The 21,258-nt window shown below is 39.0% G+C and overlaps 3 protein-coding genes and 1 long non-coding RNA gene across 7 annotated transcripts in view; 3 read left to right on the top strand and 1 right to left on the bottom strand.

The window, feature by feature from the left end:
* Positions 1-1,667, top strand: part of LOC115024477 (uncharacterized) — a 6,302-nt gene extending 4,635 nt beyond the window's left edge. The window contains exons 2-4 of one of the 4 annotated variants that reach the window (XR_003834129.1): positions 653-744; positions 841-1,025; positions 1,349-1,667. This is a non-coding gene — a long non-coding RNA (uncharacterized LOC115024477). Of the gene's footprint in view, positions 1-553; positions 745-840; positions 1,026-1,348 lie in introns of those variants that run through there. The other 3 variants (XR_003834128.1, XR_003834127.1, XR_003834126.1) reach the window with 3 other exon arrangements.
* Positions 1-6,443, bottom strand: part of lrrc45 (leucine rich repeat containing 45) — a 20,685-nt gene extending 14,242 nt beyond the window's left edge. The window contains exons 1-7 of the mRNA XM_029456045.1: positions 6,133-6,443; positions 4,678-4,993; positions 4,008-4,069; positions 3,829-3,899; positions 2,674-2,852; positions 1,688-1,816; positions 853-965 (exon numbers count right to left, since the gene is read on the bottom strand). Coding sequence (XP_029311905.1) covers positions 853-965; positions 1,688-1,816; positions 2,674-2,852; positions 3,829-3,899; positions 4,008-4,069; positions 4,678-4,906 — 783 coding nt within the window. The 5' untranslated portion in view covers positions 4,907-4,993; positions 6,133-6,443. The remainder of the gene's footprint in view (positions 1-852; positions 966-1,687; positions 1,817-2,673; positions 2,853-3,828; positions 3,900-4,007; positions 4,070-4,677; positions 4,994-6,132) is intronic.
* On the top strand, positions 6,426-12,201 carry trub1 (TruB pseudouridine (psi) synthase family member 1). The gene is made up of 8 exons (XM_029456047.1): positions 6,426-6,687; positions 6,778-6,876; positions 7,324-7,379; positions 9,727-9,808; positions 9,922-9,994; positions 10,578-10,717; positions 10,855-10,911; positions 10,999-12,201. Exons 1-8 carry the CDS (start codon positions 6,543-6,545, stop codon positions 11,208-11,210), a joined length of 864 nt encoding a protein of 287 aa, XP_029311907.1. The 5' UTR covers positions 6,426-6,542; the 3' UTR covers positions 11,211-12,201.
* Positions 12,202-14,697: 2,496 nt separating this feature from the next.
* hhex (hematopoietically expressed homeobox) lies at positions 14,698-20,934 on the top strand. Its single transcript, XM_029456451.1, has 4 exons — positions 14,698-15,336; positions 18,607-18,785; positions 20,041-20,091; positions 20,224-20,934. Exons 1-4 carry the CDS (start codon positions 14,955-14,957, stop codon positions 20,518-20,520), a joined length of 909 nt encoding a protein of 302 aa, XP_029312311.1. The 5' UTR covers positions 14,698-14,954; the 3' UTR covers positions 20,521-20,934.
* The last annotated feature ends 324 nt before the right edge of the window (positions 20,935-21,258 follow it).

Here is a 21,258-nt window from a genome sequence, read left to right as displayed (position 1 = left end):
GTCTTAACTTTCACAAATCACAGACGTCACTATGCACAGCTTTCACTGAGACTCTTCCTTCAGTAGAAAGTATTTCCAATGAAGACTACTAGGGAGGTCTTTCCATATCTAACCAGACTAATAGTCTGCTGCCATGCCAGCAGCTCTGATAGGCTTTACTTACGTACAGCAGTGCTTTGAGCTACAGTAAATGCTAAATGTCAGCATAACTATGCTAATATGCTGATGTTGAGCAGCTATAATGTTTACCATATTTAATATCGTAATTTATTATTGGAGCATTATAACATTATTAAATCAGTCATTAGATAATTACCACATAACAGTGAGTACAGCTGAGGCTGCTGGGACTGTCATAAGTTGTGCAAGTATTTGGTAGAGTCAGGGGATCAACATCTGGGGATCATGAATATTTCTACTCAATTTTTCCCAAATCTGTCCATTAGATGCAAATCAAATCAAATCAAATCAAAGGTATTTATATAGCCCAATATCACAAATTATACATTTGTCTCAGTGTGCTTTACAGACTGTACAGGTTACGACACCATCTGTCCTTAGACCCTCGCATCACACAAGGAAAATCATCAAAGTCATTGCGATGTGAGTGCCATGAATGTCTGAACTCATTTCATGGCAATCCATCTAATAGCTGATATTTCCAGCTGGACTGAAGAGATGGACCAACCAACAGACCTGAAAACCTCTGCAACTATCTGCCTGGCCAGATTCTCATCGGGAAAGGTGAAATGCTTTTTTTTTTTGTGATTCCTAAAAGTCTTCAAACAGCCTTCATCCACCAGTGTGCTTATGCTGTATCAAAATGATTTCATTCTGTAGTTTGAGGGTTACCTGCCGGCCCTTCTCCTCCTTTAGTGTGTGAATCTCCTTGCCGAGGATCTGGGACCTGCTGCGGCTCTCTCTCAGGGTGGACTTTCTGTCTGAGTTGTGCCCTGTGGTCTGCTCTGAAAGGGTTCAACAACAGCGAAGAGAGAAAAAGCAGAGGATAGTAAGCATGTTAACAGGTATCACTGGATGATAATCTATACGACAATCAAATCTGTCCACATTAGAAGAGTGTTCTTACTCTCCCAGTAATAAGAGGGGTAAACCAATATTCTTCAAATAGAAGCCATAGTGTTACAGTAACAATCATTGTCTTATATACTATATGGGATGTGCCAAGAAAAACCCTATACGTTGTAATGTGTTGAGCATCCAGTTGAAACTGAACGTAATCTCTTAGTTTAAAGAAGTACTTCACACATAAAAGACCATTTCAATATCCACTTCTCACCACCTGCTACCTTGAATTCTTGAAAACGTTTTTCTCCCATTTTCTCCACAGTGAACGAAGAATAAGAAAATGGAGAAAAGATGAGTGAAGTAAATGGGGGCCAACAAATGAGACTCTTTTCTGATGCTTTGTTAACCATGGAGGCTTGCAAGACAAATTCAATGTATAACTGATATATCAATGATCATTTAGTGGGTGAAGTATTCCTTTAAGATGTTTTTCAGGGTTTCATAATATGTGAAGTGTATAAAGATAAAAAGATGGTAATTGTTGTTGTATTAACTTGCTTCTGGAACTTATTGAAGTTACTTTTAATAAGTTACAAACAATGAGTAGGGAAATTTGTACTACAGACACATGTGTGCTGACTCTCACACTCTCACACCTTACCAAGTGCTTTGAGTGTGTCACTGGGTATGTTGTTCCCTGCCATCTCCAGCTGCACTATGCTCTTGTTCTTCTGCAGAGCCTCAAGCAAAGTCCTGCCACCCAGCAGACCAATGTTGTTCCACCTCAGATCTGTAAACACAGTCAGTTGGGCGATAAGGCCAACATCTTCTATCACGATATAGGTCATTTCATATTAATAACAATTTACATAACAACATATCGTGTTTTCTGGTAATTTAATGAAAAGTACTGAGTATCTTCTCATTTTAACAACGTTAGTGCAAAATCAACGTAACAGTTTTAAGTGAAATTATAGAGAATAAATACATTGAGGCCAAGCCCATACTGCCAAAGAAAATAATATAGAAAAATATATACATTATAGATATACATTTTTTCTTATCTTTTTGACAATATATATGATCATATCGCCCTAGGCCTACAGTCAGTGAGAAAGGCTACAGTGTACCATCAGTCAGTCAGGCGATACACTCCAGAATACAGCAAGAATGTGTTTAGTACAGATCAGCACAGACTACAGGCATTGTTTCTGTATGCCAGTGGTTGCTGTGGATCACGTGATCAGTCAAGGCCAACCCTCCCTCTCAACCCCTGCATGAATAACAAATAATTTTTTATTGTTTCTATATAGAAATTGCAATTTGAAAGATAATTAGTATTTTTAAAGGGTTAAAGCTGCAATTGTTATGATAAGTTACATGACAACTATCACCATGATATCATGGTGCAATGACTTGGCAAAAGCACAAGAAACTATAGCCAAGTCATGATTACATTTGAGTATCATCTTACCAAATGTAAGCTATATTGGTTGATTTTTCTATTTAATAAATTAGATTGCATTACTGTTGACCTTTGCAGGACCTCAACTACATATAACATATTATCTGTTTGATTGCATGAGGAAACAATCTGTGATTATGCTTGGTACAATCAAATATATTTCAAAGCTATGAAGACCTCACCTAGCACTTGCACTGTGGTGTTGCGTTGAAGTGCCACAGCGAGCTCGGATGCTCCGTGGTGGTTGATCTGATTGTTGCGCAGGTCGAGCTGTGTCAGCACACTGTTGGAGGCCAAACCCTCACAAAAGAGTGAGAAGGTTTCGTCCCACACCCCCAACGCGTTCCACTCCAACACCAGCCTGCAAACAGTATTTACTAGTTTAAAGCATTAAGTGTTCGTGGGGACATAGTGTAGGGTTATTTCTGTATTCAAAATCAAGTTTATGTGCTGATCAGGAATCCTCTCTAGGAAGATAAATAAGTGAGTAATTAGTTGATTCTATTAACATGTAGTAGTGGTCTTCTTTGATTAGTACATATTTTAGATCTAATACAGTATATTTTATTTAAAGACATGGGTTCTTTGCATTTGCTTTGTATGTGAAGCACGTGGACATCCACTGAAAAATGTCTTTTGCACTTGTTTTAACAGGTAACTGCACATAAATAGCCTTCATTAAGATCACGTCTTAAAATGTGATAGGCTGAAGTATATTCACTGCAAATAATAATATAAATTGAACCACCTTGCTGTGATCAAAAATCTGAAAATAAATGTAACAATTACACAAATACCAGCTGATGTATGAATGCAAAAAACATTAGTAAATTAGTTATTTTAAACCAAATATATATTTATGATTTCAATCGTAGCATAAAAAACACATCTGTAATTTTTTTACTATATTTGTAAAGTTCATATGATTTGATCAGCAAAGTTATTTTTTTGACCTTGGACAGTTTAACAAAGTTGTAACTCAAGGTCCCCTTATTAGGCTTTTACTTAAGTTTAAAACTCATCTCAGGCTTTTCATATAGACGGAGTTTACTCAGTTGTCATGGAGAGGGACAAGTACAAGAAGTATGGAATACTTAAGTCATGTGGTGACAACTGAGAAAACTACACCCACTGATGAAGACCACAAGATGTAGATGAAATCACTGGAACCAGTTAGTAAGTGGAACTTGAATTAAGATTATTTTGTCCAAATTGACATTATTTATGTGATATTTATGAAACAAAATGACCCCATACAGCAGCTACCAGCTGACATTACGACCAGATTTCTAAATGTCTGGTGAAAAATAATCGCACACGAAGAGCAACGTTCTCACCTACGCAGAGTCTTGTTACGTGCCAACAGCTTTCCCAACACCTCAGCCCCTGTTGATCTCAGGTTATTCCCCTGTACAAAAATATATGTTGTATCAACCGACTATCAATATGTATAACAACATGAAATAAAACACATTAGGGTCTGACAGTATGGACCGTTTAATTTGTCAGGTGTTACCTTCAGATCCAGGACTTTTACAGTTGTGTTGCCTAAAAGTCCAGTCAGAAGTATTTTTGCACCTGAGAGTCACACACAAGCATAAAAGCAGACACTGTTACATGATGTTACAATTTTGACTAAATCCCACATACACTGTCTCGCTACCCCATATACTTACTAGAACTAGAAAATAGTCCCCAACATATGCACTATTTCCTCCAGTTTGAGTAGAGTTTGTTAAAATCTACAGTGTCCAGCTGTTTTATGAAATTGATTGAGGCTTTTTAAGATTTACATCTTATGTAGAAGCCAATGGGTTGAGAGCAACAGCCAGGGTAGGGAATTCAGATAGTATTAAGAGACAGACTTTCTTTCTTCTTTTAAATAGCCACAGTGAATGTGCATACCACTGCATCAAAGATAGTTATCCATTTAGCAGACATTCTTATCCAGAGCAGTGAACTACCTACAGTCTCCCTGGAGCAACTCAGGGTTAAGTACCGTGTTCTGTTTGGTAGGCGTACCACTAGACCACTCGGCCATCACCTATATGGAGAATAAAAAGATGTGTATATTTGCATTTACGTATATGTCTGCACCCCTTGACACCTGTTGTAATACTTGGCAACTTACAATATAATACACCAGGCTACATATAGGCTGTTTGTCGATCCTAAGACTTACACACCTTCCTCGCTGAGCATACAGTCACTGAGCAACACCTCTGTAAAGACTGTATCTTTTTGGAAGGCCCTGGCCAGCACAGAGCAGGTATCTGCAGACAAGCTCTGTCCACTCAAGTCCAGTCTGGAGCCCTGAGCCACCCTGCTCTCTTGGAGCTGAGCCACAACACTCTCCTGAGGCTCCACACCGTTCTCCTTACACAGACGAAGGTATGTCCGTCTGAAATCCTCCATTATCAATCAGCAGTCTCTCCTTTTCATCTGAGATGTACAATGCTGTCTTTACGTCTCCCTTCTTTCCTCTGTGACTTATCCCGTTGACTGGAGAAAAAAAGATTGAATTTTCAGACTAGGTATGAAATAATTAGATGATTGACAGAAAATGGACTATTTTGATCATTTATTAATTCTGCAAGTCATTTCTCAACCAAAAAAAGCCAAACATTTCCTTGTAGCTTTTGAATTTTGAGGATTTGGTCCTTTTCTTTGACACGTACAAGTATAAACTGAACATCTTTGGGTTTTGGAGTGCTGGTTGGACAAAACAATATATTTCATGACATCACCTAGCAGCTCATTGCCATCAGTAAGTAAGTGTAAGTGGACGCAGGAGGACCAACAAAAAAAACCCGCAATCAGTTGCCTTTGTGAGGCCAAATGATATGAAACTCTCGTGTGTGGCAGAGTTCCTAATTACTGGGTTTACCTACCATAGGACAGTTTCAGATTAGGCATACAGTATATGGATGCTTAATGAGGTAAAGACTTGTTAGGCACAGTGTACAGAGTCGCTGTGGACAGCAAAGCTAATAATTTGGAGATGTAAACCCACAAGTACATATTCCACTGATTCACTAGAATCAGTCAATGAAAAATATATCGTAAATTAGAACATTTAAACAAGCTGCTGCAAGTAACAACTGGAACTGATATTGCAAGTACTCCACTATGACAACCGCCATACAAACTGCAGCAGTTTGGTGTGCATCATAATTTCAACATAGGCCTATACACACACATCTTAACATAACGATTAAAATGCACCCAACACCATTATATCCACCTCTTCAATTCGGCAACATCCAACATAAGAACAAGAACGTAATAAGAATGTCAAACTTAAAGAACTGATAAGTTAGCTAGTTGGCGGAAGCAAGTCGTATGACACAAACAAAACTATAAAACTCAATTAGATAAATTCTGGTTTGTGGTATCAAATGTGTCCCGATTTAAAATATGGCTTATATTATTTGAGAAAGGTTTAGACTTTTTTTTTTTACAAGCCTATTGGTGATAAGCAAGTTAAACCTTTATTGCCAAATTTTGAATGACTGTCGCGCGCGAGGCAAGGGCTCGTGCAGTGCTATCAAACTGTTAACCGACACGTGTAAATTACGGAAATCTTTGGAAGTCTTCCAGATATAATAACAACGGCATCTTCAGACAAAAAACACACAAACCTCAGCGACTACAGCACAAGTATCTTCCTGGCAGTTATTGTTGTTGTAGGCAGCACTGATGACAGGCAAAGGAAGCCAGGCGACCAAGTAACTAGGAAGTGTCCATCGGCGCAATGCATCTTGGTCAACGTAGTTTCGAAAACGTGAAAAATGTTCAGCCTTCTACCCTCTATAATAGCTAACTAAAACGGTACTTTATCGACCTTAATCAACAAAAACTCAAAGGAGACACATATTATTAATATGATGCTATATAACATTGTGTTATTTTGGTTTGGAGCCCAAATAAAAAACAATTATTAACTCATTGAACCAGCAGACGGCGAACGGTTCGTACTCGCAGTTAGTAACAAGTAACGTTAGAAGAAGAAGAAAAAGAAGAGAATAGCCCGAAGAAGAATATAACAAGCATGACCGGAAGAATAAGTAACATGGCTCAAATAACTAGTTCTCTATCGCAACTACAGTCTTTAAATGGATTGTTTGCAATATACAAAAAAAAGGGGCCGACTTCTGCAGACGTGTTAAATACACTCAAAGAAGTTTTACTCAAGGGTAATTCAACAGGGGCCGAAATCAGGAAATACGTCTACTTTCATTCGTTGAAGCTAACGGTGAAATGTTTTTGTGTCATTTATCCTTCAGAAGCTGGTGTAGAGAACCCAAACCCGCGAAAGAGGAAGAAGCAGAGCCTCAAGATGGGGCACGGAGGGACGCTGGACAGTGCTGCCAGTGGGGTGTTGGGTAAGACGGTTGTGACATTTACATCAAACAAGTGTTGGTGCACGTGCGACTGTTGTCATTTCTGCCGTGGCTGCGATGTAGTGGAGCAGATATCAAGAGTTTTCCACGATATATATATATATTTATATATGTGTGTGTGTATGTGTGTATGTATATATATATATATATATATATATATATATATATATATAATGTGTGTGTGTGTGTATATGTATATGTGTATATATATATATATATATATATATATATATATATATATATATATATATATATATATATATATATATATAAATATATAATGTGTGTGTGTGTGTGTATATGTATATATATATATATATATATATATATATATATATATATATATATATATATATATATATATGTGTGTGTTGGTCGTAATGGACTTTGCCACCTGTAGGGGATGCTAACAGTCTCTGTTTCTTTCAGTTGTTGGGGTTGGGAATGGCACAAAGATGCTCAGTACAATGTTGGCTGGTTCTAAGGTGAGTTTGTTTGCTGTTATGTTAAACATCAATTCTAACATATAAAACAATGCTATAGAGAGCCATATAACAAAACTGGTTAAACAGGATGTGCGTTTCCTTTGAGTATTCTGTTGATTATATAACCATACAACACAATAAGACCTTTAGATCTGAAGATTGGTTGGGAACATAACACAAAGTTGATTAAAAACTATGATCAACAATGTTTCATTGTAGTTTATTACTGTCCAGAGAGCTATATCTGCAGGACGTGTTGAGAAGCCAGAACAGAATGTATCTTACTGTATGATAAAAGTCAGGAAATGCAATACTGATAAGAGAGGAATAGAATTTATTTTGTCATGTTTTCTTGACCGTTAATTCATTTAAACCCTACCAGATATGTTCAAAGCTTTTTATTGAGATGATATGAATTTTAGACATGATAAATATTGATGAACTGGTTTAATTAGTGCTTCATGTTGTTGATTTTCTTTTGTTTTTATTGTTTTCAGAATTTTAGAGCTGTTGCTGTTCATTGTAGCATTAGCACAGTTAAAATCCTCATCATTCACTTTAAAAACTTTACTTCTTATACACATATCAGCTCTTTTGTTATTGGTCAAGGTGGTTTTTTAAATCCCTTTCTGAAGAGCATTAACATGCTTTTGTATGACACATTTTAAATAACCAAAAGACATATCAAATGTTCATGTTTGCAAATACTTATTTATTGGGAAATAAAATGGAAGCCTCCATTGAAAAGTAGTTTTCATCAGTCAGACTCACTGGACATTAAGATTTTATTAGTCAAACTGTGTCTTGAAATTGCTTTAAAATGTATTAAACTATCTGAACACATGTTCAGGTAGCCTAGTGGTTGGGATGAATACCACACAACATCCAAGTTTAGATTCCCAGCTGCGGGACCTTTGTTGCATGTCATACTCTCACTCTTTCTCCCCACGATACTGTCGTTCTCTAATCACTGTCAAGTGAAGACAAAATGCCCCAAAACATTTTGCACACTGATGTAAAATGAAAAGCTGTAATCAATAGGTGTGTACTGACCATGGATCAAACTGTAAAGGTTTATTTAATTATAACTCACCTCAGTCATTTAGTTTGGTTCACTCTCATTAACCTGCTTTCCAGCCACAGTAAGTAGCTGTTGTTAGTGAGAAAGCTCTGATAAGTCCGCTGCACACGAGCTGTTCAGCACCAGACTGAGCCACATGGTTACAGACTAGCTGGTGAACATGCAGAATCTGGCAGATAAAGAGACTCTTATTAATGTTGAACTTCCACAGTTCGTTGGCTTGTTCTGAATGTTTGACCTAAATGTTATTCTTTGTTCTCAACAATGGTAGGTTTAATTAGTATCTTATTGATATGTTTTAGGTAGCCTTTATTTCTCTGAGGACAGTCATACCTGTCAACATTGGAATTTCAAAATAAGGGAATTTTTGTTGCCGGACTCGGCCCATATCTTAACAGCTCTCAGCCACTAATGTAAACGTAAACACATAAGGGACGGGTATATACATTCAGGAAATACATGTTTATTTAAAGTATGTATTACTTGTACAGACATGTTTATAAGATTTATGTATTTTATTTATTAGTTATTATCAATTTATTTGAGTTGTGTGGCTTTTGTTTCCCCCCACGAGTACTTCCTTGCGATGTCAGAGTCGGGAAACATGTCCGCGACACTGCGACTGAAATCATTGCAGAAGCTGAAGGCTACATTATTTTTGGCGCAAAGCATCGACATCTTTCCCTCAGCTCTGGTCACTTGGTCTGCCTCCGACACAGTTCTTGTCACACATGAAGTCATTGACAGTGTATGTGTTTGTGCCTCGTGCTTGTGCTTGGATGATTTTTCATGCTGGCGAACATCGCTTATTCCGCCGTGTGCGATGCTAACATCTGAATGGCACACTTTACAAAAAGCACGAGTTTGCCCGACTGCTTTTTATTAAATAATGGAAGGTCTCCTCCCATTTGTCTAGTTACTTGCATAAAGTTTTAACTTGTTTGGCAGGTACAACTGCGTCTCCATCTATCTCCCGTTCACTGTGACTCATCCATATGTTCTTGTCTCCTTCTGTGTTATTGTTCCTGTTTTCTTCTTCTGTGTGTTAAAAATACGGGATAATTATGGGAAAATATTTAAATGGGATGGAAGTTAAAATACGGGATAACCCCGGGAAAAACGGGAGGTTGACAGGTATGGAGGACAGTGCATATGTTGACCTAATGAAATACTTGCTCCTGATATAGTTAAATATTTGGTGTTTTAGAATGAGAAGCTTGAATGTTTGCAAAATGTTAACATCGACGTGTACCGTTTGTTTTTCAGAAATATGTTGCAGTGGGGCAACTGGGGAAAGCAACAGATACACTTGACGCCACTGGCAGTGTGATTCTTGAGAAAGACTTTGGTAAATATTAAAGTACAACTTACATTATTTCAGATGAACTGTTCACCCCATTGAGCAGTCTAATCTCTTTCTGCAGTTTTACAAGATGATGTTTATGTGGTTTCTGCCCACAGACGTCATCACCAGGTTGGACATTGAGGAGAAACTAAAAGCTTTCACTGGTGACATCATGCAAGTTCCTCCAATGTGGGTAAAGCCTCCAATCTGAGAACATGTTGTCATCACAGTCACATTTGTTTATGTGAAAGTAAACTGGGTTTAACTTGCATATCCAATTAGCAGAAAGCCATGTGATTTACTGTGCATATTCCTCCCTCCATGAGTTTTCTTAACACAGGTGAAAACAGGAGAAATTGACATTGAAGCAAATATAATAAATGTCTGTCTGTCTGTTTCCTGTGTGTTGCTGAAGATTTTACAGAAATACAATTATTTCTAAACTGTAAACCTAGCTAACCTTATAGAAATAAGTATTTTTAACGCTTAAGAATAGATGCAGTACGTCATCGGTATGCTGCTCTACTGTGGTGCAGAGACCCTTGCAGCCTCTAGAGGTCACTAGCAGGGCTTTAGATTTGTGTTGTACAGCTGTCCCTTCCCCTGTGAAGAAGCCTTCCTGCCAGTGGCCTTTTCACTTCAAGCCTTAAGTTTCAAAATGTGCCATTGAGAGAAAGCTTCTGCTTCAAGTGTCACTGTGATATGGGATGGGTTGATGTTTTCAATGAAAGAAAACGGGCATCTTTAGCATGCTGTGACTCATTAATTTCAGCTACTCTGCATTGAAAAAAGACGGCCAGCGTCTGTCTGTCCTGCTGAAGAAAGGTCACAAGGTTGAGGCCAAACCAGCCAGAGCAGTCACTGTGTACAACCTGACGCTGCAGGAGTTCAAGCCCCCTCTCTTCACTCTGGGTGAGCACATGCTCGTTCTTCCTCTACGTAATACTGACTTCTGACTTTCTGGCATTTAAAATGGCATTTTGGATGTAATTTCCTGCTATTTCCATTTTTGTTAAACAAATCGTTAAAATTATTTTTTTCTATAACAGATATTGAGTGTGGCGGTGGATTTTATGTCAGAAGTTTGGTGGATGACCTGGGAAAAGGTGAGATTAATTAATTTCCTCCTCAGCATGTTTATGGAAAAGTGAACTAATCCACCCTGCTAACACGCCCGTGCCTGTGCACTGCAGCTCTGTCGTCATGTGCCCATGTGAAGGAACTGATCCGGACCAAGCAGGGTCAGTTCACCCTGGAGGAGCATACCTTACATGAGGAGCAGTGGACACTGGAACATATCCTGCGCTCTCTGCAGCCCTGCCCAGAGTCAGAGCAGCAGGGTGTGCACTGTACAGAGAAGCTAACAGCTGAAGAACAAACTCCCTCTGAACTGAAGCCGAAGTGAAAACTGTTTGCTGTCCGTTTCATGGTTAGTCATCAGCTGCTCAGGTTTCCAGTGAAGAGAATATCCTCCATCCTCAGCCCCCGTGTTCAACATGTGTCCTTGGGAAAGATACTAAACCCCAAACGGTGTGTTCATATCCTGGTATTGTGAAGCTGCATGATGTAAACATTATGCAGTACACATTCCACTATTTAAAAAAGATTTTTCACAAAATAAGAAACTATATACTGTGTTATGGAAGATTGCTCAACACCACAGTTTTCTTTAAAGCAGACTTTAAAGACTAAACCGGCTTACACTGTATATTACACAAACATTGGAGAAAATCCTTTCACACTGCAGAATTTAGTGTGTGTAATGTCTTTATCAAAATAGTTTCTTCTTACAGCCACAACTGTGGGGAATCTTTAAGATCAGCAAAACATTAACTTCATTTATGTTGTGATATAATAGGGTATTGACTTATGAAGAGTGTTGTGATAACATGATCGTCATTTAGGTGGCCTTGTTTGAAACTCCTGTTGCCCTACTGGAAAATCCATTTGGGAAGTGTAAATGTAATGCTGCTTGCTCTAAGCAGTGCTCTTAACAAGGACATTTGACATGCCAATGAAGGCTATTTATGTTCTTCCAGTGTGGGCTGTTTTTTTTTTAAGATTGGTCTACTCATCTGAAAGTGTTGCATTAACAGTGGTGTGTTAATATAGCGTGTCTAATTGAATTTGTTCTGCACTTGCAGATTGAATAAATATTCAAGAGAAAAAGTTATTCTTTGTTAAACACTTTCATTTCATGCCAACATTTGTGAGATGATTCCCAACAGAGTGGCTTCTGATGCATAGTTATATACAGCAGCTGGCACTGCAGTCACAAGAGTTTCTAAGTGTACATCACTCCTTTCATATTTCTCTCAAATGTCTGTTTTTGTTTTTCCTGCTTTCTTTGTTTCTTCCTCTCCTTTTTATGCACATTAAAGTAATTCACTGCCTTATATCTGCACACATAGTGACTGGGTGCATCCGCCTGATGAACGAATATAATTAGGCTGTACTATGATGCAGTACTGCTATAGTCCATGTTGCAGATGATGGGGAGAAGTTTGACTTATTTAATAACCTCGATTTGATAACAAAATGTCTGACTTGGTATCTCAAAATTGTATATTTCATTTCATCATAATTTTCACTAAGTCGAGGTTTTTGTTTATTTTCTTACAGGTTTTAAGTTTCTACACATCAAAATGATACATAAAGCATAATCTTGATGTCTATCATCTCAACATAGTATTCTATGTAATAGTTTATTTATTCGTAATGTTTTGATATAAAAGCCCTGCACACCCTCACAGGGGTTTGTAATAATTCTGAAGCTGTGTCGGTAATTACGGGATGTCACCCAACTAAACGTGTAAATACTTTTTCTGAATGTGAAGTGTTGAGTCTTTGGAAAGTTGGGGTCTAAACGGTCAACATAAAACACCTGTATGGACTAGGATGTGTATTCGCTTCAAAAAGTCAAAATTTTAACTTATGATCATTTCGATCTAGTGGTAAATCAAAACTTAGAAATCAAGTCAAAATTGTGACTGTCATCTCTTTCACAATTTAGATTTGGGTTCTCATAATTTATACTCACAATAATTAGTTTTTATTATTAAGCTACTTGTTTTTCCTTGGCGAAATGGGCTTTGATAATTAAAAATATATATCCACTGAACAATCAAAGGGAGCACGTGAGAGCAGGACAATCTGAGCTGAGAAAGAATTCCAAGTTTGTCATGTTCCAAACATCTATTACCTTTGGAGTTGTTTATGGTAACATCTAGGCTTATATGGCGTCAGCTGCCAAGAAGCAGCAGCAGCTCTGCTGAGGAGTTATCAATCGTGTTCGGACAGGAGCCTGACGCCGCGGAGAGCCGGCGGATCAATGAGCTGCAATCATTGTCTCAGTCCAAATATTAGCCGTTGGGCCATTTCTTTCATGTCTTCAAGGCTACCCATATCCTTGTTTGCTCTCTGAGTCCACTTTATCTAAATTACAGCCGTTAGAAAGTTGGCAGTTAGCGGCGCGCGCTTTAAAGACGCATCAGAAAATCGAACCATTGGAGTCGATTAGTGCGCAGATTTATGAGTGAGACGCACTGGGCTTCCTCCTAACACTAACGCGTGACTTGTGACCGTATCATTAATGAAGTCACCTGGTCATAAAAAAATCAAGATGACAATAACACGTGCAGCTGGGGCCTTTCGAGTCAGAGAGGCAGCTTTTCTGTCCGTGGTGTAACTCTGAAACAGAGAAGTTATCAGTTATTGTTTAACACTTTGCGGAAACGTGTGTGAGGGGATAAACATGCACTAAGTGAGCCATTAAAGCGATTTGCATTTGTAGTCGTTATCATAAGTATATCACCTCAACCGCTCTGTTAGGTGGATTTCACAGGAAAACTCCAAACATTCAAATTGTGAGTGAATCACTCGCTTTTCAGCTGACCCGTTAGGGATGTGGATTGCAGTTAGTCTGTATTACATTGTTAAAGATAACACTCCTATCTGTTTGATTAGTCAAAGAACCATTTAACGCTCGTTAGGCTGTGCGTAAAACCAGGGCCATATAACACTGACAACACGGAGGCTGTGCCAGCTGGACTTAGGGGGGTAATGGTCCTAAAGGTTTTTATATTGCAGTTGAAACTGTAGGATTCAGCCTGCGTATTTGATCAAATCCTATAATATAAGAATAGATTAGCTGTAGGTCAACAAAAAATAAATACAGGCTTCATTATTTCTGCACCGTGATGTTATCACTGACTGTGAAGAAGACTTTGAAACAGCATTTAAAGATCCAGGCCATTCATTTAGTTTAGAGTAATGAAAGACAGGCAAGCGTTTCACTATAACTCATTTAAAGGTGGAGGAGAATGATTGGTCAGAAATAGGAAGCATTGGTAAAGTGAACACTGATCATAATGAAATCCAAATATAAAGCACCCATTGATGTTGTATTTATTAATTTTGTTCAAAACAATATGATAATAAGGGGCCACATCATAGAAATGGAAAAAGTGTGGTATGTAAATGATGGCCTATGTGTACCATTAATCTCAGTGAAGGTAGCCTCTAGTTCAGAGAGGCAGCCCCACAACTCAGAACAGTGTAATAAATAAAAAAGAGCCTCCACATGAAGTGACTTGAAGTGTCTGAAGTCAAACTGTTCAGTAAAAAGTACAGATGTCCTGATCATGATTGTTTCTTTGATGATTAAAATATATATATATATATTTAGTGTAGCTGATCACCAGAGGATTGGCTCTAGTGAATTGATTCTCCTGAAATACAATTATCTCTTCTCTCCCGTCATCTGATTACTGTGAGGCTCCATTGGAGCCGCGAGTAAGCCAATCAGAAACGGCCGCTGGCCACCTGCAGGAAGTTGGCCGTCCACTTATCTCCTCCCTTCTCCGCCTGCAGCCTGATAACAGTCCCAACAGTTGGACCAAAGCACCAGCTAGCCCTCCACCGCAACCTGATGGACACCAAAACACTCCAACGGTCTCCTCCACAGCCCTGAAAGACTATTTGCTGTGTTTCGGATAGTCAGTGGACTGAAGTTTGCGCCGAAAGTTACAGTAGATGTCTGTTAGTTTGTAAAGAAGTTATTTTGAGAAACAGTCTATAAAGAGGAAGACTTTAGGCAGAGAACGGAGGGACGCAGCTTTCCGTTAACTGGTTTCTAGCGCACAGCACCATGAGCGTCCCGCTTTACGCACCGACTCCTATCCAGCCGGCTCACCCGACACCCTTCTACATCGAGGACATTCTGGGGAGGACGGCCGCCACCACTACTTCACCATCTTCTTCCTCCTCCTCCCCCTGCTCCACTCCAATAATTCCCACACCGACTCTCCCGTCGCCCAACTCCTCCTTTACAAGTCTCATCTCACCGTACAGGACGCCGATTTATGAACCAACACCGATCCACCCAGCACTGTCTCACCATGCCGCTGCTGCGTTTACTGCAACGTACGCCTCCGCCGGGGCTTTCGCCGGCTCCATCTACCCGTTCCACCACCAGCACCACCGCTCCATGGGGGAGTACGCACAGGCGCTGCTGAGGCACGACCCTCTCGGTGAGTTGGGCAAGTGTGCGTAAAACTCATCGATAGGTTTAAAATTATGTTTTGGGCATGCATATTCTTTCTTCTTTATAGATGTTCATTGCCAACAACTGTGCTGTTGTGCTTATGACAATAAAGCCTTTGAATCTTTTTAATCACCCATGACAATCAATCACGTTTTTGTTTCCTAGTGTAAAACAATCTCTTCAACTGTTGGCCTAATGACAATGTCAGGCAGTGCTCCTGTAATCAGGCTACATAAAGTACATGTTGCATTGTTATCCTTTTTATTGTATCATTGTACACGAGATGATTATGTGCTTCCTTCTGTAATAAATTAAATGATTTAGTCCAAAATAAATCAGACTTGCTTGGATGATGTAGCAATAGTAGCACTTTTCAACCTTTGCATGAAAACTTTTCTGTCTTGCAAGCTTCGTTTCAGTGCCAACGAAACCATTTTTGCATAAGTATATCACGCTTGGTCATGCATGCATATCGGATGCAAGACAGTTACATGCAGCCTACACACATATTGCAGGCTAAATCACTTTGTTATTGTGACAAACAATTTTTTGGGCCACAATAGCAGCATGGCTTATCCATTCCGTCTGCTAGTGGTGGTGGCGGGGGGTGCATGGCAACCTTGACTCTTTTTCCTGACTTCCATTGTTCTAAAACATCAGAGGAGCGAATCAGCCGGTGACTAAAACATGGGCTCTAAATCACTTATTTCACTGCTTTGTGTGTGCGTGCGTGCGTTTTCCATAAACTTGTGAACACCAAATACAAGGAAGACAGTTATTCTAAATGCACATTTTAATTATAATAAAAACATATTTTTGCTCACGTTCAAATGATTCATGAGAAATGAAAATATACCATATATGTTTAAAGGAAATGCAGAGCCTAAATATTTCAGTTTGATGCGGTGGTGCACCAATTACATATGTGTTCCTAAACATCACATAGCCTTGTGAGATTAGGGCACAGGAGTCAGGGTTTAGCAAAGGCTTTCATTGGTTTACACCATGTTGTTATAGAGGTTAGGATTTAGGTCTGAGTTAACTCAGAGTCATGGTCCTCTTAAATACAGTGTGACAAGCGGACCGTCTGACTTTGTGTTGCGGCTTTTCCGTTCAGAGCGGAAGCCGTGAGCCTGTCGATAGGATTAAATCTGGTTTCAGAAGCTGTTGAATGTTTTCCTGGCTCACCCCGGCCAGCCGCTTCCTCGGGAGCTCGCTGCACGCTGCTGATTATTTTATCGACATCCTCAATACAGACATATTCAGGAAACACTCGGCCTCTGATAGCCCGGGATCCGTTTTTCACATATTGTTGCACTTCCTCTGCCTGGCCCGCGAGGATGTGGCTGACTTTCTTTATGGTTGGCGGCGAGAAGAAAATTAAGCAAACAGGGCAGCACATCAAGTCTAATGGGATCTTATCTTGGGAGAAAAGATAAAGTCTCATTTAAAAAAGTTTGAATTAAGCTACAATAAAAGAGAAAGGGGCAAAAACAAAGTATGATCTCATAGTGTCTTAAGATAATACAACAGGATTTAAAATATCGTACAATAATACTAAAGCCGATGTGCGAGCTTCCCATCTTTTTTTTTTTAAATCCATGTGCATTCGGTTGTGTTTGTAGGCTATTTAGTTATTCACATGTTCTCGTCTTCTTTATTCTATTAAAGCATTTAGTGACATACTTTTAAATGTTTACCTCGTCACTTTATCCGTAAACCTTTAGCTTTACAAGATAAATCTTTACTTCTGTCATACATGTCGTCCAAGCTTAGCTACGGAAACATGAACAGGCTTTCTGCCCAACATAATTGGTAAAGCAGTTGATGCCTCCTGGTGAGGCTCTGCATATATTATTTATCCATCTTTGTATATTGCCAATAAACATTTAAATTCAATTCAAGTAGGGTACTAGTAGTAGTTAGTAGTAGAAAGAGCACAGTAGAAATGGAAACGTCGTGGGCTAATATTCATAACGTGTCTTTCTTTCAATCACAATTGTAATCAAATAAACAAACTCTCAATATGTGTAATGACTTAAATATGCGTTATGCTTAATAAGCTTTACTGTAGCCTACCATACACGTTTCCTTTACACATTGAAACATCAGTCATAGAGAATATGTCAGTTAGCAGAAAGAGACATTTAGAAATAGAATGTGTAGTTAGAACTGTTCGTAGAAACGTGAATAACGTCGGACTTTCTTTAAAAGGGTCGCCTAAATATCACTCCAAAGGGATCTTATTAATTCAGGATTATTAAACTAAGCTTTATTCTACTAAACCTTTCCTTTCATGATATTTGTGTTTTGAGAATATATCTCATGGGACTGGATTAGCTAACTTCCTTTGGAAAAGAGCTGCAATAAGAAGGCCTTTGACAGCAGTTTCAACCACAACAGATTTATATTGTGTCAGTGAGAGCAGAGGACACGAGCGTCTGTTGGTGGATGCCATCGCTTATAATCACACCACAAAGCAGGAAGCACATGAAGCGGATATTTGGCCATAGTTTTCACTCTGTCACGACCTTCCTTAAAAGAGCCGTGTGGCGGCCGCACTGCAGCCTCTGCTATTGTTTGTTCCAGGCCATTAACTGGAGAGGAAACCACGCAAGACAAAAACACTGCTGCCTAGTTTCTCTCAAAGCAATCTGCTCAACAGTCAATTGAAACAACACGGAAAGCTATACACTAAAAATGTTTTATTTTATTTTATTTAGTTTATTGGACTTTTGCAGCCTATACAACTTTGTGCGATTCATTATTTCACCCTCAACTCTTTCAGTTGGCATACATTATATTGGACAGTGTAACAGGCTAATTGAACACATTAACTGAATATCATATAAAAGGCTAACAACAAGAATAAATCAAATCAAATCAAATATATTTATATAGCTTTATATAGAATAGGCTTATGATAATGATAATGATAATAATAATAATAATAATAATAATAATAATAATAATAATAATAATAATAATAATAATAATAATAATAATAATAATAATCATAGCTGCTTATGCTGCTTAAAAAAATGTGTTTGTTCCTTTTTTTCACTTTGTTAGGAATATTGTTTACCCTCATCGTTTTTCTTACTTTTAATTTATATTTCAGAATATATAGCCTACACATGTGCTTGTGCCATTATGTGTGAACGATGTGAAAATAAAATGAGAGCAGTCACCGATGAGAAGTGCCAGTGAATATCCTCAGATATGATAAGGCTAAATGTTTCTTCCTCCTCCACAGGGAAACCTCTGATGTGGACTCCCTTCATCCAGCGGCCCTTACACAAGAGAAAGGGCGGTCAGGTCCGGTTCTCTAACGACCAGACGATCGAGCTGGAGAAGAAGTTTGAGACGCAGAAATACCTCTCACCTCCGGAGAGGAAGCGACTGGCCAAGATGCTGCAGCTCAGCGAGAGACAGGTGAGCACACTGAGTCCAGTTTTTTGTTTCATTGTTACAACACATGGCTGGCTCTGCGTTACCTGTTCATCCATCCAGTAAGACTCAACGTGGATTGTATACATCCCCTATTTACTCTGATTGTCTGCGCGCACAGGAAACGTGTGAAGCATACAGCACATTTTGACTGAGGGACGTAATGCATGTATATACCTTTATATGACTTTGTGTTACCATGACGCAAAGTAAAGTTACCAGCTACAATGTTAAGAAACATGGCGAGTGTCGTCTTTTTCGTTAGTGGAAAGAGAATGTCTGGCTGAAACTGAGGCAGAACTAGATGAAGAAGAAGTAGGCCACTTTATTATTTCACTCCTTGTTATTTTACACACACGCACGCACACACGCGCACACACACACGCACACACGCACACACGCACACACACACACACACACACACACACACACACACACACACACACACACACACACAGATACACACGCAGTTTAGGTGCCTTGCAATGAACACCTCGGCAGTGCCACACTCCGCACTTTGTCCATGCTGGACTGGATTGAAGTTGTGTTTTAAATAATTGTCACAGGGTGCTACACATTCATTGGATTAGACATTAATTTAGTGAACACTTCTTTCTTTGGTGATACGTGCGGGAGTGATCATTCCATCTTTAATTATGGGTGGAAATGTTCGAAGATTTAGTGTTGGTGAGTCGAATTATAATACATTCATATGAATTAATATCACTTTATATATAATATAAATTATTAATAGCCTACAATCTAGTAAATACTGTTACTGCAGGAGAAGCCTGGGCATGACATACATGTTTCACTAGCCACCAGACAAACAACTGGAATCTATTTTAATTAATTCATTTCATTTTGGACAAACGAGATTCTATGAGCACTGGTGAAGTCCCAATAGTTAGCAAATACATAGTATCACAATGTCATCTAGGCGGATTTTAGCCCATAACTACTATTTGATATTAATAAATGACGAAATTCATTATAAAAATCCTATGAAATCCAATGTCCCTCTGCTTAAATTCTGGGGATGAAAGCGGAACGGTAACAGTGTATTGACACTCAGCTGGAGTTCACAGTAGATTATTGTGCAGCATGCGCCTGTTTGAACTGCTTGTATTGTTTTGTGCAGTTATAATTTAAATGTGTTGCTTTGCTGCACCTGTATTCCCTGCTGTACCATAAGACACAGAAGGAGCATCATTCGGGTTATTTTCATTTTGTCATTCAGGTTAAAACCTGGTTCCAAAACCGACGAGCGAAGTGGCGAAGACTAAAACAGGTGAGAGGTTTTGACTAATGTCACGTTAGAAATTGTTCATTGTACTCCTTTATTAACTAACGATAGCCTGGTAATTAAAGGGCAATGATACAGGCCTTTCATTCCTAAACTATCTCTTTCCATTTGTATCAGGAAAATCCTCAGGGAGGTAAGAGGGAGGTGGAGGAGGACAGCTCCGCCGGCAGGAGTAAAGAAGACGAGACAACCGAGCCTTGTGGGACCCAGAGCTCGGAGCAGAGACAGACAGTCCCGGCCTCCGAGCTGGCGCTGGCGGGCCGCTGCGTGCGCTCCGTGTCCCCGCAGCAGCAGCAGCAGCAGCAGCAGCAGCAGCAGCAGCAGCAGCAGCACACAGAGCTGGACTCTGACTTGTCAGATGATACAGACCAGGAGCTGGACATAGAGGATGACGAGTTCACACTAAACCATTAGTCGTGAACCACAAGCTCCACACTGACACTGGATCCACTTGGACATTCGGAGCTGGATAATGAGGATCAATGGACTCCTCGGACACACCGGGCTGTTCATGCATATCCGCTGGAGTCTTTTTTTTTTCCCGCAGAACGAGACAGGTTGATAGACTAGCTTCTGATGTAATATTTAGGTGAAAAATGAATCCCTAAAATATAACGTTTCACCATCTTCTAGTGCCTTTCACACTGGACTGTGATCTCTATTGTAAACGTTTCTTGTTGTATATAAAGCATGGCACTCTGCAGTATTTGTGTTGATTGTTTCTGTGTTGTCGATCACTGTAAATGAATAGTAGTTGTCGTTGCTCATAAGCCCACCATGGGCATTATAATGTGATATTTCATTAAATAATCAATGTAGCACACATAATGTTTTGTTGGGTGATGTCTAATAAACTTTGTGGTAAGAACAAATGTGTCACTTTCGGATGTAGCTCAGCTGGAATTTAACAGTGATTTGTTCATTTGTATTTCGTAGAATTGCACATGAAAAAAATAAATCAATAAATGATGTAGGCTCATTTTTTAAAATTATAAACCATCTCTAACTCGGAAAAAATTAAATGACAGAACGATTAAAATAGAATTAACCTCAAATAATATTAGTAATTGAAAAAACAAAAACAACAAATGGGTCTAATACATAAATAAACATAATCCTAGTCAGAATCGGTAATAATTTAAATTAGTAGCC

Source organism: Cottoperca gobio, chromosome 19 (assembly GCF_900634415.1).
Source record: "Cottoperca gobio chromosome 19, fCotGob3.1, whole genome shotgun sequence".
In the NCBI taxonomy this organism is placed as follows: domain Eukaryota; kingdom Metazoa; phylum Chordata; class Actinopteri; order Perciformes; family Bovichtidae; genus Cottoperca; species Cottoperca gobio.
The sequence above is the reverse complement of the archived record's forward strand: the minus strand, read 5'-3'. Positions and strand labels throughout refer to the sequence as shown.